The sequence below is a fragment of the Talpa europaea genome (assembly GCF_964194135.1).
Source record: "Talpa europaea genome assembly, chromosome: 9".
NCBI classification, from domain to species: Eukaryota; Metazoa; Chordata; class Mammalia; order Eulipotyphla; family Talpidae; genus Talpa; species Talpa europaea.
In genome coordinates this window covers 73739687-73758677 of record NC_140076.1, presented here as the reverse complement: position 1 = coordinate 73758677, position 18991 = coordinate 73739687, and the positions used below count along the sequence as shown (strand labels likewise).

Below are 18991 nucleotides of genomic sequence, written 5' to 3'. Positions count from 1 at the left end.
ATAAACCCATATCTTACCTCGTACTCAGTGTTGAAAAAATGAAAGCTTTTTAAAAAAAATTATTTTATATAATTCTTACATCATTTTTCATTTTTGCACAATGTATGCATTTTCATTTTGGTTATATTCCCTGTACAGTTCCCACCCCCTTTATTTTGGTCCTAATCCTTCCTCTCCCTATTTCCCCTCCCCTCGTAGTGTGTCTCTGGCTTATAGTTACTTGTTGATTTTGATTATTTCTTTATTATAATTAATCTTTTTCCTGTTCCCTTATTTAGGTTTTCTAAATTCCTGCTATGAGTGAGACCATCAGTATTTTTCTTTTTCTTTCTGGCCTATTTTGCTAAGCATGATCCCTTCCAGCTGATCCATGTTGCTGCAAATTGCATGAGTTTATCTTTTTTGATTGCTGAGTAATATTCCATTGTGTATAGGTACCACATCTTCTTGATCCAGTCATCTATTTTTGGGCATTTGGGTTGTTTCCATAGCTTAGCAATTGCAAATATTTCTGCAATAAACTTAGGGGTGCAGGTGCCCTTTTGAATTAATGTTTCTGTGTCCTTTGGTAAATACCTAGGAGTGGAATTGCTGGCTCATACAGAAGCTCTATATTTAGTAGGTTGAGGTATCTCCACACAGCATTCCATAGTGGTTGGACCAGTTTGCACCCCCAACAACAGTGCAGGAGAAACCCTTTTTCTCCACATCCTCGCCAACATTTGTTGTTTCTAGTTTTTTTAATATGTGCCATTCTCACTGGTATAAGATGGCATCTCATTGTAGTTTTGATTTGCATATCCCTGATTACAAGTGATGTTGAACATTTTTTCATATGCCTGTTGGGCATTTGCATTTCCTCTTTGGAGAAGTTTCTTTTTAGCTCTTCTGCCCATTTTTTGACTGGATTATTAACTTTGTTTTTGCTGAGTCTCATCAGTGCTTTGTAGATTTTTGTGATCAGTCCTTTATCATTAGTGTTGCGTGCAAAAATTTTCTCCCAGTTGGTGGGGTTTCTCTGTGTTTTGGTTATTGTCTCTTTTACTGTACAGAAGTTCTTTAATTTGATGTAGTCTCAGCTGTTTATCTTTGCCTTCACTATCACTGCTTTGGGTGATGTGTCTGTAAAGATGTTTTTGAGGTGCATGTCATGTAGTGTTTTGCCTATATTTCCTTCTATATATATTATGGTTTCAGGTCTTATGTCTAGTTATTTAATCCATTTTGAGTTGGTTTTTGTGCATGGTGTGAGGTAGTAGTTAAGCTTCATTCTTTTGCATGTAGCTACCCAGTTTTCCCAGCACCATTTATTGAACAAACTTTCTTTGCTCCAGTGCATATTCTTTGCTCCTTTGTCAAATATTAGTTGAACGTAAATCTGTGGGTTTATTTCTGGATTTTCTTTTTGGTTCCATTGGTCCACATGTCTGTTCTTGTTCCAATACCATGCAGCTTTGATTATTATGGCTTTGTAGTATAGTTTGAAATCTGGGATTGTGATGCCTCCATTCCCTTCCTTTTTTTTTTTTTTTTTTAGGAGAGCTTTGGCTATTCAGGGTTTTTGGTGGTTCCATATGAATCTCATCAATATTTGTTCTATTTCTTTGAAGAATGACATTGAAATTTTTACTGGAATAGCATTGAATCTGTAAATTGCTTTTGGTAGGATGGCCATTTTGATGTTAATTCCTCCAATCCATAAGCAGGGGATGTCTTTCCATTTCTTTGAGTCTTCTTCTATTTCTTTTAACAGTGTTTTATAGTTTTATTTCTATAGGTCCTTTACCTTTTTTGTTAGGCTTATTCCCAAGTATTTGATTTTTTTTTGTTTCTATAATAAAAGGGATTTTTTTCTTATTTCTTCTTCTTCAGATTTATTGTTTGTGTATAGGAAGGCTGCTGATTTTTGTGTGTTGATTTGTATCCTGCCACTTTTCCTAAACTGATTGATTAGTTTAAACAGTTTTTCTGTGGAGTTTCTGGGGTTCTCTATGTATATTATCATATCATCTGTAAATAATGATAGTTTGACTTCTTCCTTCCCTATTGGGATTCCTTGTATGTCTTTCTCCTGTTTTCTTGCTCTGGCTAGGATTTCCAGTATTATATTGAAAAGCAGAGGTGAGAGTGGACATCCTTGTCTTGTTTCATATCTTTTTTAAAAATATTTATTTATTTATACAAGAACTGGGGTGCAGGACAGAGGCACAAGAGGGTGAGAGAATTCACCAGAGAGAGTGGGGAGCAGAACAGACAGACAGACCGAAGACACTGCTAAGGGGAGCAGCAGGTGAGACAGGAGAGGTCTGCCATGGTATACGGGTTACTCACTGGCCAGCCAGGAATTGAACCTGTGCTGTAGAGGCTGCCGACAGCTTCAAAGCACAGCGCTCTAACTGCTGTGCCACCAGGGAGACCCTTGTTTCAGATCTTAATGGAAATGCTTTTTACTTTTCACTGTTGAGAATGATACTGGCTATGGGCCTGTCATATATAGGCCTTTATGATGTTGAGGTATGTTCCTTGTATCCCAAAACTTTTTCAAGGGCCTTTATCATAAATGGGTGCTATACTTTGTCAAAAGTTTCTTAGCATCTATTGATGTTATCATATGGTTTTCGTATTTCTTTTTGTTGATGTGTTGGATTACATTGATTGATTTTAAGATGTTGAACCCTCCTTGTGTCCCTGGAATAAATCCTACTTGGTCATGGTGAATTATCTTATAGATACATTGTTGGATTCTGATAGCTGAAATTTTATTGAAGATTTTTGCATCAGAGTTCATTAGAGAGATTGCCCTGTAGTTTTCTTTTTTAGTGTTGCCCTTGTTCGGTTTTGGTATTAGTGTAATGTTGGCTTCATAGAACATGTTTGGTATTATCCCTTCCTTCTCAATTTTTTGAAAGAGTTTATGAAGGATAGGCACGAATTCGTTTCTGAATGTTTGGTAGAATTCATTTGTAAATCCATCTGGTCCTGGGCTTTTGTTTTTGGGGAGGGTTTTGATTACCATTTCAATTTCACTGCTTGTAATTGGTTTGTTTAGGTGTTCTATTTCTTCTTTATCGAGCTTTGGGTGATTGTAGAGTTGTAGGAATTTGTCCATCTCTTGTGGATTGTTGAGCTTGTTTCCATATAACTCTTCATAGTAGTTTCTGATTATTCTTTTGATTTCTGCTGTGTCTTTTGTGATTTCTCCTTTTTCATTTATCATCTTATTTATTTGTGCTTTCTCCCATTTTTCCTTTGTGAGCCTGGCTAGGGGTTTGTCTATTTTATTTATTTTTTCGAAGAACCAACTTTTGGTTTCATTGATTTTTTGGATTGTTTTTTTAGTTTCGATTTCATTTATTTCTGCTTTGATTTTTATTATTTTTTTCTTCTACTGGTTTCTTATTTTTTTAAGATTTATTTATTTATTTATTTACACAAATACTGGGTACAGTCAGAAGTGCAGGAGGGTTAGAGAGAATTCACCAGAGCCAGAGCAGGGAGCAGAACAGGCAGACTGACGAAGTACACTGCTGAGGGGAGCAGCGGGCATGGCAGGAGAGGTCTGCACACCATGTGGGACCCTCACCCAGCAGCCGGGGATCAAACCAGCTCTGCAGAGGCTGCGTGCAGCCTAGCAACCCAGCACTCAACCACTGCACCACTTGGGAGGCCCTTCTTCTACTGGTTTTGGGGTTTTTTGTTGTTCTTTATCTAGTTCTTTGAGCTGCGAGATTAGGTTGTTTCTTTGAGTTCTTTATTGTTTCTTGATATGAGCCTCTATTGCTATATATTTTCCTCTTATTACTGCTTTTGCTGTATCCCATACATTAAGGAAATTGCTGTCTGCCTTGTCATTCAACTCAAAGTATTTTTTAATTTCTTCTTTGATCTTCTCATTAGTCCAGTGGTCTTCCAGTAGTGTGGATTTCAATCTCCATGAGGTAGGAGAGTTCCTTGCCTTCTTTTTATGGTTTATTTCTAGTTTGATGCCTTCATGGTCAGAGAAGATGGTTGGCATGATTTCAATCTTGGTGTATCTGTTGATGTTTGTCTTATGTCCCAGTATGTGATCAATCCTGAAGAATGATCTGTGTACGCTTTAGAAAAATGTGTACTCAGATTTTGAAGGTTTAGTGTTCTATAGATGTCTGTTAAGCCCATGAGCTCTAGATCCTTATTTAGAGCTTTAATGTCCTTTCTTATTTTTTGTCTCGTCAATCTATCCATTGTTGATAATGGTGTGTTGAAGTCTCCTACTACATATGTGTTTTTCTGATGCCTGTTTTCAGAGATGATAATAGTTGTCTGATATATTTTGGCACTCCTTCATTTGGTGAGTATATGTTAATGAGTGTTATTTCTTCTTGAAGTATTGTCCCCTTGATCATAAAGTAGTGACCGTCTGGGTCTCTTTTTACCTTTTTGAGTTTGAAATCTGTTTTATCTGATAAAAGTATAGCTGTTCCTGCCTTCTTTTTTGGTCTATTTGCTTGTAGGATTGTTTTTCATCCTTTTACTTTCAGTATATTTTTATCTTTTGTAGCTAAATGTGTTTCCTGGAAACAGCAAAAGATTGGGTTTTGTTTCTTAATCCAGGCTGCAACTCTGTGTCTTTTTATTGAAGAGTTTAGTCCATTTACATTTAGAGTTAATATTGATATGTTAGCATCTGTATCTGCCATCGTGTTTGTCTTTTCTCTGGTTTTATTTATTTTAATTAATTTTTTTTCTCTTGTTTCATTCTTATTCATCCCTCTGTTGGTTCTGGCTTTAGGACTCCTTGTAGTCTTATATGGGTGGTGGAGACTCACCCAGCCTGGAACCCTCCCCAAAACAGTGGAGCCACAAAGGAAAATCTGAGAAAGACAAACAAAACAACAAATGGCAATATAAGTTTGGAAAGGAATACCACACTGCAGAAAGAAATCTCCAGAATCCAATGACAAAAATCATGGAAGATCTAGTCTTCCTATCAGAAACAGAATTCCAAATTGCCTTAATAAAAGAAATTTGAAGAATGGAAAAAAATTCAGAAAAACAAATGAATGCACTGAGAAAAAAGAAGATAGAAATTGAAGCTCTAAATAGGAAATAATATGGGTATACATGATATAAAAAGAGAAATAAAGGAGATGAAAAGTTCAGGTGAAAGGTATAACCAATTTGAAGAACAAATCAGTGTACTCGATGATGAGGACAAATAAAGAATTTAGGTAGATATAAAAAGAGACACAATGTAAAAAAAAATGAAGACACCCTGAGAATTAGCCATCTACATGGAAATAAGAATAATGGATATACCAGAGAGAAAAGAGAAAGGAACAGAATAATAGGTATACCAGAAAGGAAAGAGAAAAAACAGAAAATACTTGAGGAAATAATATAGGAAATCATCCCAAATCTAGATGATTTCAATATAACTACTGAAAACTAAAAGGACCCTGTAGTACATACACAAAATGAGACCTACATAATAATAAGCTTCCAAGAGTTCAAGACAAAGAAATAATATTGAAATTAGCAAGGGGGAAGAAGCAGACAACCTATAAATGTAACTTGATCGGGCTAACATCAGATTTTTCTAAAGAAACAAAGCTGCAAAAACACTGCAGGCAAAGAGAGCATGGAAGAGAAGGTACAATAGACACTGCAGAAAGTTAAAGGATAATAAGAGGTTACTATGAACATCTACATGCCATTAAGTTCAATAACCTCAGGGTGTCTTAGAATCACACAACCACCGGAGACTGAATAGTGAAAAAATAGAAAACCTATAAGACGAATTATAAGCAAGGAAATTGAAATAGTAATCAAAACTTTCCCCAAAAAACAAAAGCCCAAGACCAGCTGGCTTCACAAGTGAGTTCTACCAGAATTTCAAAGATGAATTAATACCTGTGCTTCTCAAACTCTTGCAAAAAGAAGAGAAATAAGGACTACTCCCAAATAAATTTTATGAGGTCAACATTACTTTCATAGCAAAATCAAACAAAGGCAACACACACACACACACAAAAACTATACTTTTTTCATATCTCCCCCCTTTAGCTTAAATGTTTCATTAGAATAGAAATATTCCTTGTAGGCATTATAATGTTGAGGTTTCTTTCAAAAATCATTTATACATTCTTTGTTTTGATTGGAGAATTTCATTCATATCCACTTAATTTTGTTATGGGTAGCTAAGGATTAACCATTATCTTTCTTTAAATTTATTGTATAGGTGTTTTGCAATTTCTTATTTTCTTTCTCTCTTGCTTTCCTCTTTTTGATTTGATGAGTTTCCGTATTATATGCTTTTATACATTTCTCTTAATATTTTTTCTGTTTCACTGTCGAATTTTGCTTTGTAGTTACAAAGAGCTCTCATAAGTTATGTCATATTTGGGCCTCCCCTGGTGGCGCAGCGGTTGAGCGCTGGGCTGTGAAGCTGCCCGCAGCCTCTGCAGCGCCAGCTCTATCCTCGGCCGCTGGCGAGGGTCCCACATGGCGCGACAGACCTCTCCTGTCTCTCCGGCTGCTCCTCTCAGCAGTGTATTTCATCAGTCTGCCTGTTCTGTTCCCCACTCTGGCTCTGGTGAATCCTCTCATCCTCCTGCGCTTCTGACTGTACCCGGTGCTTGTATAAATAAATAAATAAATATCAAAAAAAGTTATGTCATATTTATAATACTAAAGTAAATAAGATAATTTGTTCATATACAAAAACAGCACTTTCACTCTCCATCATCACATTTCAAGTTTTTGATGTCAAAGTTTACATCTGTAATTGGATGTTCCTTAATAAATTACTGTAGCTATGGTTATCTTTATTTATTTTGCCTTGTATTCTATACACAGAATTATATGCCTTACCCACAAATAATCTACCAATTATTATAGAATAAATTTACAATGTTATTAGTGTATTCTGAATTTGGCCATTATTCACCCTTACCAGTGAGTTTCATATTTTTATATTACTTTGTTTTACTAGTTATCATCCTTTATTTTTAGCTTAAAGAATATTTGGCATGTCTCCTAAGGCAGGTCTGGTGATGATGAACTCTTCCAGCTTTTGTGTTTTGTTTTGTTTTTTTTTTTCCTGAGAATATTCTAAAGATAGGCTTTGCCAAGTATTTTTATTCAGCAAGATTTTCCCCGGTGCTTTGGATATATTTTACCACCATTTTCTTTTGAAGTGCAATGTTTCTGCTGAAAAATACATTGAATCTCATGGGGGTTCCCTTTTACGTGACACACTTCTTTTTTCTTGCTGCTTTTCAGTATCACCTGTCTTTGATTTTTGACTTATTAATATGTGGATTGGTTAAAAATCTTCTTTAGGTTGAACCTAATTAGGAACTTTTGAGTTTCCTGTACTTAGATGTTCATATCTTTACCAAGAGCTTCCATATGATCCAGCAATCCCACTCCTAGATATTTACCCAAATGACACAGAAACATTAATTCCAAAGGGCACCTGCATCCTTATGTTTATAGCAGCACTATTTATAATAGCTAAGCTATGGAAACAACCCAAATGCCCAAAAATAGATGACTGGATCAAGAAGATGTGGTACATATACACAATGGAATATTACTCAGCAATCAAAAAAGATAAACACATGCAGTTTGCGGCAACATGGATGGAGCTAGAAGGAATCATGCTCAGTGAAATAAGTCAGAAAGAAAAAGAAAAACACCAGATGGTCTCACTCATAGCAGGATTTTAGAAAACCTAAATAAGGGACCAGGAAAAAGACTAATTAATACAAAGTAAAAATCAAAATCAATAAGCAACTATAAACCAGAGACACACAACGGCCGGGGGGGGGGAGGAGGTGAGGAGAGGAAGGACTAGGGTCAAAATAAGGGGGGGATGCAATTGTATGGGGAATATAACCAAAATGAAAATGCATACATTGTGCAAAAATGAAAAAATGATGTAAGAATTATATAAAATAAAATATTTTTTAAAAAAGATTTATTTTATTTATACAAGAGCTGGAGTACTGGCCAGAGGTGTGGGAGGGTGAAAGGATTCACCAGAGACAGAGTGGGGAGCAGAACAGGCAGATTGACTGAAAACACACTGCTGAAGGGAGCAGCAGGTGAGACAGGAGAGGTCTGCCGTGCCATGTGGTTATCTCCCTGGCTGGCTGGCAATCGAACCCACACTGCAGAAGCTTCACAGTGCTGCGCTCAACCCGCTGCGCCACCGGGGAGGCCCTTTTTTATTATTTTCAATCACTTACTGTTCTCCTTTCTCTTTACCCCTTTGATAATTTCCACAATACAAATATTGTATCCTTGACAGTATTACATAGATCCTGTAGACTATATTCTTTCTTTTTTGTTCTTGTTTTTTTCCATCTGATTGGATGACTTCATATTGTTTGTCTTCAAGATTTATGATGCCTTTTTTTCCTTGATCAAATCTGTTTTTGAATCTGTCTATAGTCTTTTGTTTGTTTGTTTTTGATCCAGTGTATTCCTCACTACCCAAATTTCTGTTTTGTGTGTGTTTTCTATTTTGTGTTTTCTATATCTTTTTAAAACTTCTTTAGTGATCTTATATTGATTTTCTGATATTATTAAATTATTTATCTGTACTGTAGTTATCTGAATTTCTTTAGAATATTATTTTGCATATGTTTTCAACAATTAATGCTGCAGGATTTTGAATTTATTATGTTCCTTTTGATGTGTAGTATTTCCCAGATTCATCATACTTCCTTGCATAGGTGACTGAGAATTTGAAGAAGCAATGACTTATCCAGATTTCATGTACCTAATTTAATAAGAAAAGACCTTCATCTACAGGTGGAGACATGATGGAAAATGCTATGGCCCCATTGAGGGCTCCATAAGAATGGGCGGATTGTGTCTCTGGGTCCAGAAGAGTGTATAGAATATAGGCTCAGGAAATTAGTTTCCATGACATCAATAACTGTGAACTTTGATGACAATTTCTGTGGAACAGTCTAGATATCATTCAAATGCTGTGGTGGTCAACAGCAGCGCTTGGCCCAGTGGCAAGTACTTGTGGCAATAGATGATAGCCTATCTATGTTCAGCTGTGGATACAGGTTGCAGATGCCTGTGAGGTGGCAAAGGTGAGATGCAGACAAATGTGCATTGGTGAGGGCCTCCCCGGTAGCGCAGCGGTTGAGTGCTGGGTTGCGAAGCTGCCCGCAGCCTCTGCAGCACTGGTTCGATTCCCGGCTGCTCCCCGGCCACCAGAGGAGGGTCCCACATGCTGCGCAGACCTCTCCTGCCGCCCGCTTCTCCCCTCAGCAGTGTACTTCGGTCCTTCTGCTTGCTCTGCTCCCTGCTCTGGCTCTAGTGAATTCTCTCACCCTCCCGCGCTTCTGACTGTACCTAGTGCTTGTATAAATACATAAATAAATCTTAAAAAAAAAAACTTTAAAAAAATGTTCATTGGTGAGTGACAGAAGTTAAATGTGGACATAAGAGTAACTTTGGGAGGCCTGGGCTATCAGAATATGCTTTGGATGAATGCTTAGGGGTAGGCATGTATATGGTGGTGGGAAATGTGAAGGTAAACCAGTGTGTGCATTTATGCATGAAGGAGTTAACCACTGGTATGCTTGGTGGTAGAGCCCAGGGAAAGGAATTGAATACAGATATGGTCCCAATAACAGCAAAACTATAGGATTTAAAATGGCATGGTAGTTCCACAAAATAGACCCATATACCAATTGAACAAAATAGAAAGCCCAGAAATACCCTCTACATTTCGGGTCAACTAATATTTTTCTAGGGAGCCAACAACGCTCAGTGGGAAAGGATAGTCTATTTAACAAAGTATAGAGGAAAAACTGGATAACCTCATGTAGACATCAAATTAACTGCTTAATTACCTCACTCACTAAAGTGTAAATAATTAAATTTAGTCTTAATCTTGATTACTCAGTTCTGGTTCATATTTAAAGGTGATCCATCAAGGTTTCAAAGTAAGCCAAAATTATTAAATTAACTAAGAGAGTGCACCCCAACAAGGTCAATCATTATGGTTTTCCATTTGGTTCAATGTCCATTCAGATGCATAAGGCCTAGAGATGGAGTGGCCCAGAGAAGAGATGTTTGGTGAGTATTTCATGGTAAAATCATTTTTGCTGTGCACTTTAAAGATGAAGCTGGCTTCATGAATGACTGAGATCAAGTCTGAAACTATATATCATTGGTGGAAGAATGATGTAAATATGCAGTCTGATATCCACTTAACTCACACAAATGGTTTAAAAGTCTAAAATGAGTTAAAGTAACATATTATACTTTATACATAAGTATATGAGAAGAAAACAGAGAAGTGTGGACTAGGTTAAGAAGAATTCAGCTAGAGAGACAAAGACAGAAATATAGCAGATGAGTTAAGAAATATTAGGATACACAGAGCATTACAGACCTAGGGTATTAGGACACACAAAGCATCATGGACTTAGGATATTAGAATACACAGAACACCACTCATCTGTGTCATACATCCTAGGATATTAGGATACACAGAGTATCACTAATCTATGTCATACATTGTATCTATTTGGAATATGAGAAAAAGGCATATTTTAAAATAATAATTGACTTCTATTTTCCATTTATAGATGTAAAGAACCAACAAAAACTGTTGTCCCACCTATTCAACAAGAATAAAATTGGACGTATTGCAGATTAGTGACGTCCTCTAAAACCACCAGAATTCCCAAGGCAGGCAAGTGACACAGTGCCTGGAGAACAGGAACATGCTTCAGCCACAGGACCAATCTTTGTTTGCAGCCTGAAGGTTAGATTACCTGGCAATGTCAAAATTTGTCAATCAGTCTCTGAAGTCTGTGTGTGGACAAATATAGGAAAAAGTGAATCTTTGGAGACTGAAGACATGAGATTTCCTCCTTTTGTAGGATTTTCATGAGGGTGTTTAAAAGGCAGGTTAGGGGAGATGAGGCTAGAATTCTGAGACTGTTTACTTCATGGGCTTGATGGGAGAGGGCCCACCATTTACCGCTAGAAAAATGTGAATACATTTCTCTTCTATCTCACCTATAGTGCAGAAATATTAATCTGCAGGGATAAAGCACTTAAATCCAACTGTAGATGAGATGTGAAAGGAGCACACCAACAGAATCCCTGAACAGACCCCTCTTCCCTAAAGAAACCAAAGCCTTAACTCACATGACACTGTTGGAAACTGGCTTCACCTGGGAGTGAGGAACAAAGAAACAACATCTTTATCAATGGGGACAAAGAGGGCATGAGGTATTCTTTTTTCAACATTGTGTTTGGAAGAGGATCAAATTCTAGATTAAAAAAAAAAAAGCAGGGTACCATGAAAGGAATTTCAGTTCTCTGGTGTTCAGAGAATAATCTTGTAAAAAGAAATATTAACCTTAGCCCAACTCTTGTTTCGATTAGCACAAGTCTCCACAATGAAGAGGTAGCAGAAGGAAGGTTGTGCTTGCCAATATGATTAAAAAATGTTAGCAGAAATCCACTGTCCTACACAATATAGTCTGCTTTCAACAAATATACATAGCAATTTATCCAATTTTGTTTATATTTTTAATATTGGTTTGGTTGACTTCCTTTGCATTTCTATATGAGTTTTATGGTCATTTCCCAATTCCTGTTAAAAGTTAGTAGTTATTTTGAGATGAATAGTATTGGATTATGTAGGTCAAACTGAAACTGTTACAGGATGAGTTGCCACTGCAGGGGGAAGAGATTTGCTGTTTTCTCCACCTTCATTTCCGTGTCACTGAAATCTCAGAGGCCCTGGATTATAAATCCCCATATGCCAGAGCAAGAATTCCTGAGTGGGGGACTGCTGCACAGGAGGAAGGAGTGAGGTGGGGCAGCGGAGCAAGTGGAGGGGAGCAGGGGACACACAGGCAGGCTGTGCCTGGGCTTTGCTGTTTGCAGCTGGCCTTTGGCAGACGGGCTCTTCAGAGATCATTATCTTAACCATCTGGTGGATTTAGCATTTTTGGAAATTTTGCCTCTTCTGTCCCAGACCTCTGGGACCTGCCTAACCCCTTGCTTGGGGTTCTTGCCAGTGTACACAATGTACTCCTGGCAGCTTTGCTTTCAGGCCTCAGCTGCCCCACCCTGGGCCTGGGTTATTTGGCTGGGTGTTTGCCCACAAGGAAATGGGTGATTTCACAGTTTAATCAGACGTCTGTTACTTGAAATTCTTCCCCCCTGCTCCTTTTCTCTTCCTTTCTTACTCTACCCTTTGAACCTCACAAAATTAAGGGTGTTTGAGCATACTACAGTCTGATTACTTCCCTTTATGTGTGTGTGTGTGTGGCTGGTGTGGGCCCCTTTAGAACAGGTAACATGAATTTTTCTTTCTAGTGGGTTTTCCATGGATTTCCTAGAAATTTATATGTATTTCTAATTTGTGTCATTTGTTACTATGCTATATAGTGTCACTGGCTAAAACGTTTGGTGTATTATTGAATAGAATTATTAAAATCAGACTTGTCTTAGTCCCAAATTTCAGAGTTAAGCATCTAATCACTCACCATGATACATGATGGTAGCTCTACATTTTTACTAGGTATCCTTTAGCAGATCTAGAAAGCTCTATTCCTAGTTTGCTAAGGGTTTTATCATGAATTGTATTGGATTTGTCAAAAACTCTCATGTCTGTGAAAATGATCACTCACCATGATACATGATGGTAGCTCTACATTTTTACTAGGTATCCTTTAGCAGATCTAGAAAGCTCTATTCCTAGTTTGCTAAGGGTTTTATCATGAATTGTATTGGATTTGTCAAAAACTCTCATGTCTGTGAAAATGATCATTTTTGTCCTGATTTTTGATGTTAAATCAAATTAGAATTTGTATGACAGACACTCTAGGTTGTGGTGGTTGGTGCTTTGTTTTGTAGCTGATACAGTTTGTTACTATTTTTGAGGGCCAATATGTATGTCATAAGGCAAAACTGTCTGTAGTTTTCTTGTAAAAATTTTGCCTGCCATTCTTAACTGGGTAACACTTACCTTAGAGGGAGTTAGTTGGTAAGTCTGTTTTGTTTTGTTTTGTTTTAGAAGTGATCATGAAGGATTGGTATGGATTCTCCATTAAGTGGTTTGTAGACTTCACTAGTGAAGTCACATATGTGCAAACTTTTCTTTATGGCAGGAATTTTAAATTATTTAATCTCTATTTATAGAACTACTCACATATTCTATTTATTCTGAAATTTACTTTGTGGTCTTCTAATCTGGTTATTTATAATTTGTAGTATTCCATATTTCCATGATTTATGGCAGTTATAATGAAACAATAATAAAGAATAATGTGGTAAAGTGAAATTTTGAAGTAATCTATAAATGTAAAGCACAAAGATTCAAGAAAAGAAGACAGGGAGACATTCAGTGACAATGAAACCATGGTGTGTTTAGGTAGTTTGTACATACAATAAAGAAATAAAAGCATGAATTTACAGATATTAAATAACTTTAACAGAAAGTTTGAGTAGTTAAGAAGATATACAAACTGACAGCATTTTTGACCAATACAGAGAAGATTTACATTCATTTCAAATGTCAGAAAAAAATTATTTCAAATGATAATGCTTTAGGCTTGAATAAGTGAAAGCAGAAATTCTACAAGTCATATTTTCTGAACAATGTGACATGCAATAGAAATGATTCGTTTCATTATAACCAACAATTAGTATCTAGTTACATGCAGTTTTGAAGAAATTTAAATATAACTACTGAATTGTATGAACAATCCAAAGTAATTTAAATTACTTCTACAGTCATGGATTTGCTGTGCAGGAAGTGTGGTGAGTGGAGCCAGGCACCTAAATTCACAAAACTAGTCCTATCAACACTAGTTTAATATCTAAGAAAAATAGCAATGCAATGTGATCCATTGAAGTGTAAGATTACCCCATTATAAACTTGTGAAAATAGTTTCAAGTGTTAGAAATACAATTACATTCTATAAGCAATGTTGCTGTATGATAACATAGGATATGTTGAGATACTCCAACTAAAGAAAACAGAAATCTCCCTCACATATAGTGGCATGCCATACAATGTCTACGTGAAATATTGTACTCATGTGTGCAATGTGGATATTTCCATTTAAAAAAACAAATCACATATATTCCAAGTTTCTTTTAATGTAGTTAACCAAAATAATGAAAATTGGGAAATTATGAGTTATATAATAAAATTTCCAACAAATCTAATAATATAAGAATCTCACAGGACCTGAAAGAAGAAAAGGATCTACAAAATCAGTCAAATTTACACTGAGTTACTGATATAGCCTGACCACAATTGTCCATCTACTCTCAGGGTGACTGCAATCAACAGAGAAAGGAGTTGATAGGAGATACTCAACAATGTGACAATTCGGAAGTATGAAAACAAAATTATAAATGATGAAACACAAGGAGGAAATAAGATAATAAGAACAAGGGTTACAAGAAATGAGATGACACATGGAAATCAGATACTGGAAATAGGTTTAAGTGATTAAGCAAAACATTGGGCAAAATAAGAAATCAACATAATGGTGAAAGAGCAAGGAACTATACAACTGCTCAACTGCTAAGAATATTTGCAAAATAACCACATAGAATTAAACAATTGAAAAATAAAATAACTAAATTTCAAGTGCAACATATATTATTATGTTAAATGAAATACTGATTAAGAGATAGAAGATTTAGCAGAAGTTTTGTACCAAATTCATTATGCTAAGTGAAAAGTTATGGAAAACAGATATCATTGTAGATATATAAATATTCTAATGTGAATGAATAAAAATCTTTAGAGTTTTTTGTGTATATTATAACACCATTTGAAAAGAGTGGTAGCTTTTTTTCCCCTTTTCTAACCAAGTTTGGATCCCTCTATGTCTTTTTCTTGCCTAATATCTCTAGCTAGAATTTCCAACACAATATTGAGTAATAGTGGTGAAAATGGACATTCTGGTCTCTTACCTTATCTTAGAGAAATGTTTTCAGTTTCTCACCATTTAGTATGATGTTAGTTATGGACATGTCATATATGGCCTTAATTATATTTAGGAATGTTCCTTCTATGCCCTATTTTGAGAGTTTTTAATATAAATGGATATTGAATCTTATCAAATGCTTTCTCTACATCTATTGATATGAGCATATTGTTTTTATTTTACCTTATGTTGAACTGGTGAATTACATTGATTTGCAGATGTTGAAATCTCCTTAAGTTCCTGGAATAAATACCACTTGTTTATTCTGTATGATTACTTTAATGTATAGGGTACTACAAAGCTGTGTAATCAAAACATTATTGTATTGGGATAAAAATAGGCACAAAGACCAATGGAATATAATCAACAGCACAAAAATAAACCCACACTTATGTGGGCAGTAAATCTATAACAAAGGAGCCAATAATTTAAGATTCTTCAAACACATGTAAAATAATGGAACCAGACCACAATCTAACACCACACACAAAATCAACTCAAAATGGATAAAAAATCTGGATGTAAAGCCCTGAAACCATGAAATACATAGAAAAAAACATTTCATCCTGGCAGCCAGGATGTCTTTAGGGACTCAATTCCAACCACAACAGAAACAAAATAAAAAGCAAACCAATGAGACTACATCAAACTTAAAAGCTTCTGCACAGCAAAAGAAACTATCATGAAAGCTTTGATAGAGAAAGCTATGTGAGAGAAAATATTTTCACAGCATACATCTTATGAGGGGCTAACATCCAAGATCTACAAAGAACACATAAAAGTCAACAACATCAGTCAAAAAGTGAGAAGACCTAAACAGACATGCAGATGGTCAATAGACATGTGAAAAAATGCTTAACATCCCTTACCATCAGGAATTTGCAAATCAAAACCACGAGATACCACCACATTCTCATGAGAATGGAATATGTAGGATATATATAAAAGAAACAATAAATGTTGATGAAGGTGTGGAGTAAAAGGAATCTGTGTATACTGCTTGTGGGAATATAAGTTCGTTTATGGAAAATAGTATGGAGGTTCCTTAAAGTATTAACAATAGATATACCATATGATCTGGCAATTCCTCTCCTAGGTATTTATCCAAAGAATGAAAAGCCTCTCTTTTGTAGGAAAATATGCACGCTTTTGTTCATTACAGCACTCTTTATAATAGCCAAGTTATGGAAACAACTTAAGTGCCTGACAACAGATAAGTGTATAAAATATGGTATATATAACCAATGGAATATTGCACAGTTGTAAAAAGAGATAAAATGTTGTCATTTGCAACAATATGGATGAAACTGGAAGGGATTATTCTAAGTGAAATAAGTCAGAAGGAGAAAGACAAGTACCAGATGATTTCATTCATAAGCAGTAAATAAAAAAATAAAACAAGGGAACTGACATAACTCAACCAAAAAATCCTAGAAATATGATAGCAGAATTAAAGCTACCAGAAGGGAATTGTAGGGGTGGAGACAAAGAGGGAAGGAGCCAGTGGTCTATGGTGGAGGAATATAGGTACTTTGGTGGTAGGTTTGGTTGGGTAAACTACTATAGATCTGCAGAAGTGTGAGGTTATTCCCCTATGTCATATACAGTATTGTAAACCAATGTCATGTCAATATAATAAAAGAGAAATTATTGTTCAACCTAAAATTGGATAATTAGTTAAAATACCTTGAAGTCATAAGTATAATTTTTTCAAAGAAATGAGTTTTGCATTACGAATAGGAGCCACTTATGGTGTACTTTCATATCCTTGAAAAGTATGAAATGTACAATTTCATGCATTTTAAATAAAATAGTTACATAAACTAATTGCAAACTGTTGGAATAATGGCAAATAATACATTCTTCAGGTAACCATTTTATGAATAAGTTGTGAAAATGATGGCAATTTTACACATTTTTGCAGCATATTTATAACCCTTTTATCAGAACTAATTAGCACCAAAGGACTGACAGTGGCGTAGAAATTGACCGCAACTGTCTGGATAGCCAGAAGGATAAAGTCATATTTCCATAACAGAGATGAAAAGGAGGAGATGATGAAGTCCATCCAATACATGACCACAAAGAAATTCACCAACAGCAGGATGGTCTGGCTGGCCTTCTTCTCTGGGGAGAGTCTTGGGGAGAATCTGGTGCTGTGAAGGTGCTGAGACCTCCTCTGATGTCTGGACAAGAAAATCATCATGTACACACTTGAGATAAGCATGATTCCTACAAAGGAAATATCCCTGAATAACATCAAAGTGAAAATTAGTCTCCTGATGATGGAGTTCTTGGGGTAAATAGAGCAGTATTGATTAGAATTCAGTAGGTTGCTCTGGGTTACATTAGCAGTCATATTGTAGAAGATGACACTACTGCTGAAAGACAAACTCAAAAACCACATTGCGATAAATGAAAAGAGGATGTGATCTGTGCACTTATGTTTAAGTCTGCCCCACCTGGCTGTGCCAGGGCTGATGGTGATGGCCTGGAGCACACTCAGGAGGCTGGTGGTGCAGATGGAGAGGCTCCTCATCACTCTGCCTATGTAGAATAACGCCTTACATTTCAACTCATTCTGAAAGTTCAGTGATTCAAACAGTTCTGGAGAAAAAAGCAGTGCTGTGAAGAGCTGTATTATGTGGACAACGGCCAAGTGACAGATGGTCAGATCGGTGAGCCTAATTCTGTGATCCAGGAGTGAGGAGATGTGGAAGACAAGGAGGAAGGTGTTGGCTGAAATTCCAGTGACAACTTGTAAAAATTGCCATTTTTTAATAGTAACATAAATGGAAAATGTGATTGTCATATTGACAAAGAAGGAACACACTTGATTTATCTGAAAAAAAAAATAGACTTCACATCATCAATGTTATGAAATTTACTGTAAAAATGATCAGTCTGATCACCATTTTTATTTCACTCTATTAAGTAATCCTATCTATGCAGTATAAAGTCAAAATTATTCTACACCAAATATTGTATATATATAAATATATAATTATATATTAGAAGTATACATATGTACAAGTAAATATAAAACAAACATATATACACACACAAAAAGAGAGAAATATAAAATAATATAATCATAATTCCTCCAGAATAATGTACCTGTTATCTTCATTCCTAAGATGGAATTCCTCTTTAGAAAATATTGCTTTACTATTTTGCATGCTCCTGTTTAATATTCAACACCATGAAATACAGATGTTTGTTTAATTGAAGTGAAGTACAATTTAAACTAAAGGAAAAGAATCATTAAAACAAACAATTGGGAAAAAATAAGGTCCAGGCAAGTCTTTCATTCCATACTGTGATACTTTCTCTTCTTCCTCATTTAAGGACCCTTGTCATTATGTTGGGCTCTCACTGATAATCAAGCATAATTACTCTACCTTGAGGTAAGTCTATAGCAATCAGTTTTTATCTAAGATTTCAATTCCCCCCTACATAGATGACTGGATCAAGAAGATATGGTACATATACACAATGGACTATTACTCAGCAATCAAAAAGGATAAACTCATGCAATTTGCAGCAACATGGATGGAGCTGAAGGGATCATGCTCAGGGAAATAAGCCAGAAAGAAAAAGAAAAATACCAGATGGTCTCACTTCATAGCAGGAATTTAGAAAACCTGAATAAGGGACCAGGAAAAAGACTAATTATAATAAAGAAAAAATCAAAATCAACAAGTAACTATAAACCAGAGACACACTATGGGGGCAGGAGGAGGAGAGGAGGGATTAGGGTTAAAATAAGGGGGGTGGGAATTGTATGGGAAATATAAACAAAATGAAAATGCATACATTGTACAAAAATGAAAAATGATGTAAGAATTATATAAAATAAAATTATATATATAAATATTTCAATTCCCATTGTCAAATAACATAATAGATTCACATTAGGGGATCCAGCAATTTGAATGTGTATATCCTAGGGGATGGGGATTATTATTTTAAGCACAAATTCTATTAACTATGTTTATTCAACATAA

The 18991-nt window shown here is 35.7% G+C and overlaps 1 protein-coding gene across 1 annotated transcript; it reads right to left on the bottom strand.

The window, feature by feature from the left end:
- Positions 1-16848: 16848 nt before the first annotated feature.
- LOC311176735 (putative vomeronasal receptor-like protein 4) lies at positions 16849-17796 on the bottom strand (the record flags this gene model as incomplete). Its single annotated transcript, XM_084242381.1, has 1 exon — positions 16849-17796. One exon carries the CDS (start codon positions 17794-17796, stop codon positions 16849-16851), a length of 948 nt encoding a protein of 315 aa, XP_084098507.1.
- Positions 17797-18991: the final 1195 nt, after the last annotated feature.